General features: G+C 43.9%; 1 protein-coding gene across 1 annotated transcript in view; it reads left to right on the top strand.

Moving 5' to 3' along the window:
- Nucleotides 1-1,167: 1,167 nt before the first annotated feature.
- The window catches only part of Pdcd1lg2 (programmed cell death 1 ligand 2), a 76,260-nt gene continuing 65,219 nt past the window's right edge, over nt 1,168-12,208 (top strand). The window contains 1 exon segment of the mRNA XM_045151766.1: nt 1,168-1,173. Coding sequence (XP_045007701.1) covers nt 1,168-1,173 — 6 coding nt within the window.

The raw sequence follows: 12,208 nt of genomic DNA, 5'->3' as shown, positions 1-12,208 counted from the left end.
GTTCAAGTACAGTATAAACCAAAGCTCTAAGGTAGAGTTGAGCTTAGCAGGTTTAAGGAATGGAATGGAGGCCAGCAGAGTTGGGGAGTGGTTGGGGAGTGGTGAACAATGTGGTGAATCTCACCATGCAGGCCCCAAGGCCCATAGAAAAGTTTGAATTTTACTCTAAATACAATAGGAAGTAGTTGGAGGTTTTAAGTAGGGAAATGATTGACTAGGTTGTAATGAGATCACTTTACTGCAGGTGTGGGAAAAGCTCTGCAGGAGCCTGGAAGCAGGGAGAACAGCTGGTATTGGGGATCTTAGCTTGAGAAAAAAAAATGAGAGTAATGAGCCCTGATGAGCTCACAGACCCTGAAAGCGCCTTCCTCCTTCTGCTGCCTTGTGTCAAAGGACAGGAGACTGTTCTTATTTCCCTCCTCTGTCTAACCCCATGTTTTACCTGTGTTCTATGTTACGTACTTTAGATCCTTTTCAACATTTTTAAGTACCTTCTGAATCCTGAAACATGCAGTTTCTCTTTGTTTAAAAACATGTTGTATTTAGCGTGGAAAGAAGAAAGTTTATTATGTCTGAAATGAGTTAGTGCTTCTGGGTAAGTTGACTAAAAAAAAAAAAAAAGTAAGTTGTGGGCTGGAGAGATGGCTTAGCAGTTAAAGGCGTTTGGGCCAGGTTCAATTTACCACGTAAAACCCAGATGCACAAAATGGCACATGTGTCTGGATTTTGCTTGTGGTACCAAGAGGTTCTGGCATGCCCATATTTACTCTGCCCCCCAAATAAATAAATAAATAGAATTAAGTTGTGAAAACATATGGGCCGTAGAGAATGCAGTGCCATAGACCCAAATTGCTACAAGGAGCAATACAGATCATGGATCTCAGAAATAAGTGGTTTTATTTTTTTTATTATTAGCAGTAACAAGATGCTTCATATGGATACATCATGTGTTGGTACCCTCTTTTCCCTCATCCCTGCCCCCATTCCATTGGCAAGGCTCCTCAGTAGGGTTGCAGGTATTCCCCATGGGGTTGTAGTTTATGCATTGTCGGAGCAGTAGTCAGTTATTGGGGGGCGGGAGGGGGGGGAGGAATACCTCCGGGCATGATGTCTCAACCTGTGGCCTTACAATCTTCCTGCCCCCTCTTCCACATAATTCTCAGAGCCATGGCGGTGAGTTTTAAGTCTTCTTCAGTGATGAGCTCTTAGGAACCTCTGGATCTCTACTTTGGTAGGTGTTGAGTATCCTCAGGGTCTGTCTCCTGCACCCTGGAGCTGAGTATGAGGTTCAGCCTGGAAGCAGCACTCGTGCCTGTCTCCCCATTCCTCTGTGGACTCCACTGTGGCTTGGCTGAAGTGCAAGAGCTAGTTTATCTCTTCAAGTCTCACTACCTCCTAAAAGAGAAGAACAGATTCTCCAATGGAGAGTGAAGTCAGCATAGTTTAAATGGGATAAGCATTATTAATTTAGGGAGAATTTGATATATGTAACCCTGTTTGACAAAAGACTAGTGAGAGGTTCACACTGGAGAATATAATATTTGTCTCCACAGGACTCTGAGCTGGTTCCCACTTCCAGATATGGGTTCCTTTACACTGAGTGGATCTCTTAGCCAATCAGAAAGCTATCGGTTACCCACCAAGGCTGTGTGCCACTATTGCACTGGTGTGTACATCCTGTCAGGGTGTTTGCTTCTGAGTAACTTAGACCTCTGGTTGATGAGACCATTGTTGGCCATTTTCCCCCACTAGCTCATGTGGCGCTTTCCACCACTAGAGAGTCTATATATGGGGAGTGGCTCTCTTCTGCACTCCAGCCAGGCCTCTCTGTGCTCTGTGTCAGCAGCATATGGTGTCTTCAGCAATAGGGTCTCAGCCTTTGCCTCAGGCAGGTAGTCAAGTGCTTTGACAGACAGCTGTCTTAATTTGGGGACCTCCTAGGTCTCTCCAATCAACAGCTCAATGTAGCAACCAATATCTAGTACTAGGAGTTACAGGTCAGAAGGCAGAATTTTTTTTTTTTCCTTTTAAGCTTAGGCTTCATCCCACTCTCACCAGAGCCCTATTTTTAGGTACTCCCCCCTTACTCCTTTTGAGGGTTACATCTTTTAGGCTATTTCCAAGGATAAAGGTTTCTATGGTATCAGCTCATTTTGGATTTCATTTTGTTTTTGTTTCCCTTTTCCCTTTCCCTTCCCTCCCCACAACCCCTTCCATCATTATTGTCTGGGCCTTGAGTTACCTATCAGGTATGACAGTAATTGGAGCAGGTCCAGGTTAGAAACCACAGATAAGGGACACCATGTGGCATTTGTCTTTCTGTGATTGAGTATGACCTGTTCCAAGTCTGTCCATTTTTCTATGAGCTTCATTGTATCCTTTTTTCTTACTGCTGAGTAGAATTCCATTCTGTATGTGTACCACAACTTCCTTATCCATTCATCCAATGTCGAGCATCTGGGTTGATTCCAGTTCTTAGCTATAATTGATTGAGCAGCTATAAACATGGTTGAGCAAATGTCTCTGTGTTGAGGCATAAAACATTTAGGATACATGCCCAGTAAGAGAACAACTGGATTTGTTGGTAACTCAATGTTCATCGTTTTCAGGAATATCCAAATTGATTTCCATGGTGGATGTAGAAGTTTCCATTCCCACCAACAGTGGATGAGGGTTTCTCTTCAGAAAGAAGTTTCACTTTGATTTTCCCTGGATTCTGTGAAAAGGAGAGACTGGGAAGTTGGGTAGAGAGTTGGGTGTTTGGTGGTTATGAAGCCACTAACTGAGAGCAAATGTGGACATGGTGAGGTAAGACAGAAAGCTACTTCCTCAAACATCAGTACAATTATAAAAATGCTGTGGCTTGATCTTGACCTTCAGGATGTTACTGTAATAATTGCATGCACATGCATGTGTACATACACACACACACACACACACCTATCAGAAAGAAAACACAGCAAACCTGTTTTTATTTTCTTAATACATTTTTTTTTTTGTTGACAACTTCTATAGGTACAGACAACAAACCATGGTATTTCTCTCCCCTCCCCCACTTTCCCCTTCATAACTCTGCTGTCCATCATATCCCCTCCCTCTCTCCATTAGTCTCTGTTTTAATTTGATGTTATCATCTTTTTCTCCTATTATGAAGGTCTTGTGTAGGTACTGCTAGGCACTGTGAGGTCTTGAATATTGAGGCCAATTTCTGTCCAGACAGTTGTATGTAAGGAATGGTATCCTTACTTTGGCTCTTATATTCTTTCTAACACCTCTTCTGCAATGGAACCTAAGCCTTGGAGGGTGTGCAATGTTTTAGTGCTGGACACTCCTCTGTCCCTTCTTCTCAGCACTATGTTGCTGTTTGGGTCATCCCAGTGGTCATTGCCATCTGAAAAGAGAAGCTTCTCTAACAAGAAGTGAGAGTTGCATTAAAACATGAATATGAACATTAAGTGTAGTTCTTTCAGGGCAATTTGGTGAGAATAATATATGCATTTATCCAGACAAGTGCAGGCTTTATACCCCTAAGGCTCATAACCTCCCCTGCCATAGACTTTTGATTAGGTTTCAGTACCAGGCATGTATTCCCTCCCATAGAGTGAGCCTTCAGTCCAATTAGAGAGCAGTTGGTTTCCTCTAAGCAGACATGCCACTATTGTATTTGTTCAGTCATTTGGTCTGTCTGGCTAAACTTGAGGCTTCCAGCATGTGAAGTCTTCAGCAATAGGGTCTTACTGTCTCTTTCGTACAGGAAACCAAGGGCTTTGGCAATAGCCTATAATGTTTTGGAGGCAACAGGAACCTCCCTGGCCAACTCACTGGAAGGTATCCCATCCCTGGCACTGAAAATTTTCTAGTAACAATCTATGGCTACTGGATGTGCCATTATTGAAGAAAGTAGATTTTCATATGTCTGACTCAGACTATCTTGAATTTTTATTGTCCCTCCCCCTCTTGTCCTTCGTTTATACAATCTCTTCCCCTGACCTCACTTAGGCAAACCTCTTTTATGAATGAGCTTGTATCAAGATAAGGTGCCATGACTATCCTTAAAATACCTTGCTAGACATGGTGGCACATGCATCTGGAGTTCATTTGCAGAGGCTGGTGGCCCTGACGTGCTCATTCTTTCTCTCTTTACCTCTTTTTCTCTCTCTCTCTCATAAATAAATAAAAAAATATTTTTTTTCAAAAAACACACAAAAAAATCCCTTGCTAGGAGAGAGCAGCTACTGACTGCCAGCATGGGAATGGGCAGGGAGTGAATATCCTGAAAGTTGTATCCACAATGGAAAAGCACCAGCCTAGCCTTCCAGCCATGCCAGTCTCCTTCCTGTTCATTGCCTGATGACCTGTTGAGCATTGGGGTTACCACCTACCACCAGGTCTGGTATCTTCTGATCACTCTTAAGAGGTTTCACTTTGGTCATCCTGTTCAGAATCTGCTTGTCTAGAGTCACCTGGTTGGCTCTGTCGTCTGAGGAGTGCCTGGTTGGAGACAGGATCTCAGAGCCCATTATTACAAGTACTGTTAGCACAATGAAGGGAAGCAATGATAAGTAAAAGGACCAAAACCCAATCAGACTCTCTCTCCCTCTCAACTCTCTCACGGGGCCTCAGTTTCCCTATTTATAACATGGGAGTGATGAGGACACCTACATCTAAGGTTCTGAGAGTGAAATGCTTAATACATACAAAGTGGTTGGAACTGCTGCAGCAATGTTTAAACCTCTGAAGGTTTAGCTTGCTTTTCTCTTCAGATACTGAATACAAGGGGCAGCCAGCGGCACATTCCTTTGGACACTCCTCATACAACCTGTGTGAAGAGATGCTCCATCCTATATCTGCCTCTGCAGTGGTGGAGAAGGGAGGCTGGATGGAAATGTGGACCCTGGATGTCCCCTCCTTTCAGTTGGGGCCCAGGCATTTCCTTCCCTTCCTCCACCTGTGCGAAGAGCCAGCCCAAGCCTCCCAGGCTTTGATGCCGTCACCCTCTGCTGTTTCCTCCTATGCCCTCTGCAGCCTGCTCTGCTCTTTAGCTAGTACAAGTCAGTGCCGCTTCCAGCCACCACTCCTGTGCATTGCCTCACAGCCAGGTTTCACTTGCTAAAGCTGCTCAGGATCATTTCCAGGGAACAAGAAGAGTTTGGGGCTTTGAAACGTCTGCCCCAAGCTTGTTTGCAGTAAAATACTCATGGCCATTATACCCTCAGAGGTTCCTCAAAAACTGCATGACATTTTTTATCCAATTAAACTTCCCTAACCTGGCTTCCTAGAAAAGGCTGAAATTCAGAGAAATTGTAGGGCACTAGGGGCATGACAACAAAATCAGCGAATTCTTCCATGGACTCCCCTCCCGGGGTGTGGGGGGTAATCACCTGCTAGCTCAGGAAAGGATGTGAAAACTGTAGGCTGGAAGAACCTTCCAATATTTGCCCTCCCACAAACTGGCCATCAGCCTCACTGCCCTCCTCCAGCTGGGCTGCAAGTTAGTGCAAAAGCCACATCAGTGCCTTCTCTGTAATACTGGCTAGCAAGTCAATGTTTCCCAAAATACAAATTTCTCTCCAGGGACATATGTCCTTGGGCACATACCCTTTGATCCCAAGGGACTAGAAAAAGGGCCCTAGCTGGCTGTGCAGGTGTTTCATAATGTCTGTGTTTTGTAATAGCAATAGACTGTATTAGCAACAACCCAAGTGGCCATCTGTAGGTGATGGCTTACATAAACAATGGTGTGCCCACACAAGGAAATGCTTGTCAATCTTTATAAGAAATCTTTTATAAATCTTTATAAAAATCTTTATAAGGGCTGGAGAGATGGCTTAGCAGTTAAGGCGTTTGCCTGCAAAGCCAAAGGATCCTGGTTTGATTCTCCAGGACACACATAAGCCAGATGCACAAGGGGACACATGCATCTGGAGTTTGTTTGTAGTGGCTAGAAGCCATGGCATGCCCATTCTCTCCCGCCCCCACCACCCTCTCTCTGCCTCTTTCTCCCTCTCAAATAAATAAATAAAATATGTTTTTAAAAAATCTTGATAAATCTTTATAGGAGCTGTAATTTTTAAAAAAAACTTTTTTTTAAATTAATTTATTTATTTATTTGAGAGCGACAGACACAGAGAGAAAGACAGATAGTGGGAGAGAGAGAGAATGGGCGCGCCAGGGCTTCCAGCCTCTGCAAACGAACTCCAGACGCGTGCACCCCCTTGTGCATCTGGCTAACGTGGGACCTGGGGAACCGAGCCTCGAACCGGGGTCCTTAGGCTTCACAGGCAAGCGCTTAACCGCTAAGCCATCTCTCCAGCCCGTGGAGCTGTAATTTTTGATGTGGAAAGACACCCACAGTATCTTTGATAAGTGATAACAGTAGTTCACTGCACTACATTCTGATATGATGGTACTTATTAAAATACATTTCTATGGAAGTAACCAGAGAGGCATAGAAAAATATGTCCTCCAAAATATTGACAGCAATAATCATTGGGGTTTGGTGTTCAGATGATCTTTACCTTCTTCTTTCTGTTTTGTCTTTACATCTGAAAATTATTTTACAATGATATAGTGTGCTATTTTGTGCTCTGGAAAAGTGAAACTTTTAATTTTTAATTTTGTGTGAAAAAATGAATTAAGTCACTCATGTTTGAGAGATGTGACCTGAGCTGGTCATCCGAACCAGTTAATATCACAAGACTGAAAGAACATAGAATGAGCCTTTACTGTGTGCCATTGACCCTATTGCAGGCATTTCTCACGTATCTGTTCTTTACATCTATACCATAGTCCTGTAAAGCAGTCTTTTATGATCCCCATTTGACATGTAATGAAATGGGCACTAAGAAAAGCCATTTGTTCAAGTTCTCTGGGTGAAACAAAGATCTGGTCAGAAGTCTACTTACATGTTTGGTCATGACCTTGTGCTACTTGGCATGTAGCATACAGCTCCCCTGCTCTGTGTTGAGGGGGTGGGGGAGCAGGGCTGAGATCTGCTAGGGTCAAGGCCCTAGGAGAAGGCAAAGTGGTTGCTGAGGACGGGAAACAGGCCTGTCCTCTCTCTAGTACTGTTCTCGGAGGCTCTTCAGTTCCCAATGGCCAACTGTTTACTCAGCTCCTTTGAGGTTTAGTTTCTTTTCCTATAAAATGAGGGTGTCCTTTTAGGCATTCTGTTTAGAATTAGTCCGTATATTAATACAAATAGCTACTTGAACTGTGGCAATTACTCCCGACCATCGCCACAGACCAGGAACACTGACCTCAGCTTCGCCACTAGGCAAGTTGTCAGAACAGGCTGGAAGGCAGGCATTGTCTGGCCTGTTCTCACCAGCCTTCGTGATAATTCTCTTCATTTGTCATTCTCCCTACTGGAAAGGAGCGCCCATGTACTGGAAAACAACATTCCACAAAAATTCTCTGTTGAGTGTAAAATTGGAAATTATAGCCCTGTGACAAATAAGGAAGGCACTATTTGCACATTAGTTCCTTTTTGCTGTTTGCTTGCTTGCTTGCTTTGTTTTGTTTTTAAATTTTCTAATTTTTGCCTGTCTCAGAGTTTGGAAACAAAGAAATTGCTGGCATTTACCATGCCACTTTAACCAGATGGACCAGTTGGCCCTGTTCTACATTAATTACTTAATTCAAGAAATCCTAGGCATGCTACGTAAGTTATAACATTTGGTTTACAAAGTTTTAGCTCAAGCATTTGACTACTAGTGCTCAGAGCAGTCAAGTGACCCAGCTAGAGAGGAGGAGAGCCTCAGCCAGGCTCCGAGCCGGAGTCAACTGTCAACCTTTCCACACTCCTCCTTCCTCTAGCAGATGCCACAGTTTCTAACAGCACTAAACCTTTCACCCCAAGAGAGAGTAACTTATATTTGAGCTTCACCCCCTCACCTCCATTGGGTAATTTATAGATATGAGCTTGGTTAGTAAAAGAACATGGACAGACCTAAGCCACATCTTGAAATAAGCAGTTTGTCACTGGCTCTCACTTTCCTTTTCTCCCTCTTCGTCACTTTAAGGAGTGTCACCAGCAACATCATCAGTCCCTAAGCTTACCTGCCCCGTGACAGCAGGCTGGCAGCTGTAGAAGGATGTGGCACATTGTGAAGAAACATGCAGATTCCTCGACCTCGGCCCAGGGGACTCGGTCTCAGGGCGTCTGGGCCATGCCCAGACCTTCATGCACTGAAGTTTCCCAGGGGATTCTGCTGTGCAGACAGAAGCCATTGAGGTTGGGAACCCCTGACTGGATAACCTGAGTCATCTGGACACTCTGCATTTGAAGAGATGAAACATCACTTTACTTTTTAAAAACTGATCCGAAACCAAAGAGTCATTGTGAGAAACTGATTTCTTCCACCTCAGTTGAGTCTAAGGTCTCCATTGGCCCAAGCAGTTTGCCTGCTTTCCTGGCGTTAAATGCCAGTGGATTAGAGCCCAGGCTTCAGGAGGTAGAGTCAGTCATTCCCTCCTCAGTGTAGTCTAGAACTGGGCTGTAATCCTTGTTATCCCTGGGGAGAGAGTCCATGGGGAAGCTGGCTGGTTCTGGGGATGCTCTGGTCCACAGTTGTTGGGGGTCATCATTTGATTGATCTTATGTGCCCTCTGTTAGAACAGTAGCTTTATCTCCTCCATCCTCCCTAAACCAGAAACATGAAAAAGAGGGGACGTAATGAAAGCTAAAATCATTTAGTGCCTTAAGTCTTTCTTGTCTTCCTCCCATACCCTACAATTGAGGTCAGGCCTAAGTTAACATGCCACACAGTAGGTCTCAGGACCTAAAAGTCATAAACATATGAGCCAAACCTGCAGCTAGGACCACAGCCTGGCCTGGGGAAGGGACCAGGACTCTATCCAAGACTGTCTTTCTCACCTGCTTTTTAAATTTCATTTATTTATTTATTTGAGAGCAACAGACACAGAGAGAAAGACAGATAGAGGGAGAGAGAGAGAATGGGCGCACCAGGGCTTCCAGCCACTGCAAACGAACTCCAGATGCATGCGCCCCCGCGTGCATCTGGCTAACCTGGGACCTGGGGCACCGAGCCTCGAACCGGGGTCCTTAGGCTTCACAGGCAAGCGCTTAACCACTAAGCCATCTCTCCAGCCCTCACCTGCTTTTTGTCTGAAGTCTCTCAAACAGAGACAGCTGAAGGAGAACAAGAGAGATGCCCTGGCTTTGAGAGGCATGAAGAGGTGCAGGTGCAGGCTTGGTCTTATTTCTGACAGCCTCAGGTCCAGCCCAACCTAGGCCACTGATTCAATTGAGGAGACTCAATTCATTGAAATGTTTTATTTTTATAACTGTTGCCACCAGTATTGTGCCAAACCTTCCTAGCTTTTGGGTAGTAAGAAACCTTTACTATATCTCAGTCTAATTTCTCCTTCTGTAGGTCACTTGCTGTGAGTCAATCTAGTCCCATGTTTTTCTAACAGCTTTTGGGATATAATTTACACGCATGTAGTTCATGTACTTAAATGGCTTTTAGTATATGCACAGAGTAGTGCAAGCAATGATGCAAATAAGCTTTAAATATTTTCATCATGGAGTTATGCTGTATGCCCTCCAATATAAGCAATCATCAGTTATTTTCCTTCTCTGAATTTATCTACTCTGAACATTTCATATTCACGTAATTATATAGTGTGGTCTTTTGTGCTCAGCTTATTTCACATCACGTAATGTTTTCCAGGTTTATCCAAGCTTATCTTACTATATCATCATTTGTAAGAATGCCATTCCTTTTGAAGGTCACAGTGTATTTATGTTATAGACGTTCTGCAGCGTATTTTTTTAGGGGGGTATTTAGGTTGTTTCCACTTTGGGACTGTTATGAATAATGCTTTTATGAATGTTCACATAGACTTTCTGTAGCCATGTACCTTCTCTTCTCTTGGCATGTACATGTCCTTAGGAGTAGAATACTGTACTGTCTTGAACATATTGCTTAATACTGGAACTCTATTCTCAACATTTTGAGGAATTGACAGAGCTAGTCCATTCCCACTTTTTTTTCTTTTTAAGTATATTTTTTAAATTAATTCGTTTTGTACTAAGTGAATACAGTCAATTTGGTACCATTATTAGGCTCATCCATGTCCTCCCCTTGGCCTCTCCTTGTTGAGGTATATGGGTCATGCATTCTGGGGCTAACCCACAGTTATGGGTAGGATAAATGTCTATGCATATCATGACCCAACATGTGGCTCTGACATTCTTTCTGCCCCCTCTTCTGCAAAATTTTCCTGAGCCATGTTGGGTTCAGTTTTGGTCTGCTTCAGTGATGAGGTATTGGGGGCCTCGGGTCTCTGGATATCTGATTTGGTAGGAGTTTATTTTTCTCTGTGTTGATCCCTTCCCCCTTGTGCTGATAACCTGGTTCACCAAGAAAACAGCACCCTTGCTTGTTTCACCAGTTGTTCTTAGTTTCAGCTGGGGCCCTTTTGAGGTATGATGGGGATGGGATGGCTCTCTCCTTAGGATCTACATCTCTCTGAAAAAGAGAAGCAGATTCTCCAATGGAGAGTAAGTTAGCACCAGACAAATGAGATAACCCTTACTTTTTTATAGAGAATTTAACAGGTGTAGGCCCTCTTGTAGCCCATGATTGATGGTAGCTTGATAATGGACAGCAGGCTGTTTGGATATGGTTCTGACTTGTTTCCCAGCTCCAGCTATGGCTCCCATACCTCTGAGGGGATCAGTTAGCCAAATCAAGAGCAGTTGGTTTCCCACCATGGCTGTGCACCACTATTGCACTTGCGTGAGCATCACGACAGGTTATTTGCTGCTAAGTAGGTTAGACCATGAGTTGCTTGGACAGATATTGATCATTTTCCCCCAGTCACCCATGTAGCACCTTCTGGCACTAGATGCACTGACTGTCTGGGGACTGACTCTCTTCCAGCTTCCAGCCATGCCATTCCATTGTATGTGTCGACCACATAAGGTGTCTTCAGCAGTAGGGTCTTACCACTAACCTTTGGTGGGTCATCAAGTACTCAGACAGAAATCTGTATTTCTTTTAGGAAACCTTGTAGGTCTCTCTGATCAAAATCTCATTATGGATGATAGCCCCATGCTGGTACTGGGAGTTATAGGTCAGTGCCTACTAAGAAAAGGAAGAAAAAGATAACTAATATAAAAGAGTTAGAGAGAAGAGAGAGAAAGAGAGAGAGGGACAGAGAGAAGCTGTAGAAGATTAAGGTCAGTCTTCATTCCCTTTCCAGTGTCTTGTGGCTCAGGTGTTCCCTCTAAGGGCCTGGTTCAGCCATTTGGTCTGCCTTTTAGGATGTTAAATTTTATGGTACCATTGCAGTTTGGATCTAGACCCAATCCCACATTTTTTCAACTCTCCTTCCTTCTATCAAAGCAAGCTAAAATTCTGACCCTGCAATCTCTGTGTGGTAGAGAGAAACGATCATCTCAGTTTGGTCCCCACTAACATTACAGCATTGGTTTCCTGTGCCACAGGCAACCTTCCTTCTTGCATTGCTCAGTAGATGTTGGGGTGTTTGTAGTGCCTGGGGGCTTAGGGTCTTGGATGAGGGGTGCTGTTATTTTGTTCATCCCTAAAAATAACCCTACCTCCTTTCACAGATATGGTGAGCTGGTGGACAGCCCGCCTTCAGAAACTTCAGACAGAAAGCCTTTCTAAGACACTCTGGGGCTTTAGCAACTTGCATTAAGCTTCTTTTCCTTTGTCCAGGAATGAGAGGGGAAGGAGCTTCTAAATTTTCTTCCTGTCCCATAAGTCCTCTTCTCTGTTCTTCATTGTTAAAGGTCAGTGGACAAGTTCCACCTCTACTGTCACCGTCATTCCTCTGCTCTCATCCCTGTGTGCCTCCTGCTCCTGGGAAACTCCCTGGAGGAAGTGAGCCTTACTTAAATTTGACCTTTGTGAGCTCAGTTAACCTGGGGCCATCTCTCTAGTTGTTTCTTCACTGTTCAGGAACACGCTGGGGTTGGGTGGAGTTGAAGTAGGAAAAGTACTTCATTAGTGTCTCCCATCACTATTTGGTTATTTATAACAAACCACCTTTAAAATGTGAAAGCTCTTATTAGTTAATAAGCCAAATCTAGACTTCTGTTCTGAAAATAAATGTCTCAGCTGAGCTTTGACCTGCTACTTCCTTCCCTCACCTTGAGACCAGGCCTCTCTCAACCGAGGGTTTGATGGGATTCTAACGCAGTGCATGTCTA

The sequence above is a fragment of the Jaculus jaculus genome, chromosome 1, assembly GCF_020740685.1.
Source record: "Jaculus jaculus isolate mJacJac1 chromosome 1, mJacJac1.mat.Y.cur, whole genome shotgun sequence".
Lineage (NCBI taxonomy): Eukaryota > Metazoa > Chordata > Mammalia > Rodentia > Dipodidae > Jaculus > Jaculus jaculus.
Note: the sequence above shows the minus strand (reverse complement) of the source record. Positions and strands in the feature narration are given on the sequence as shown.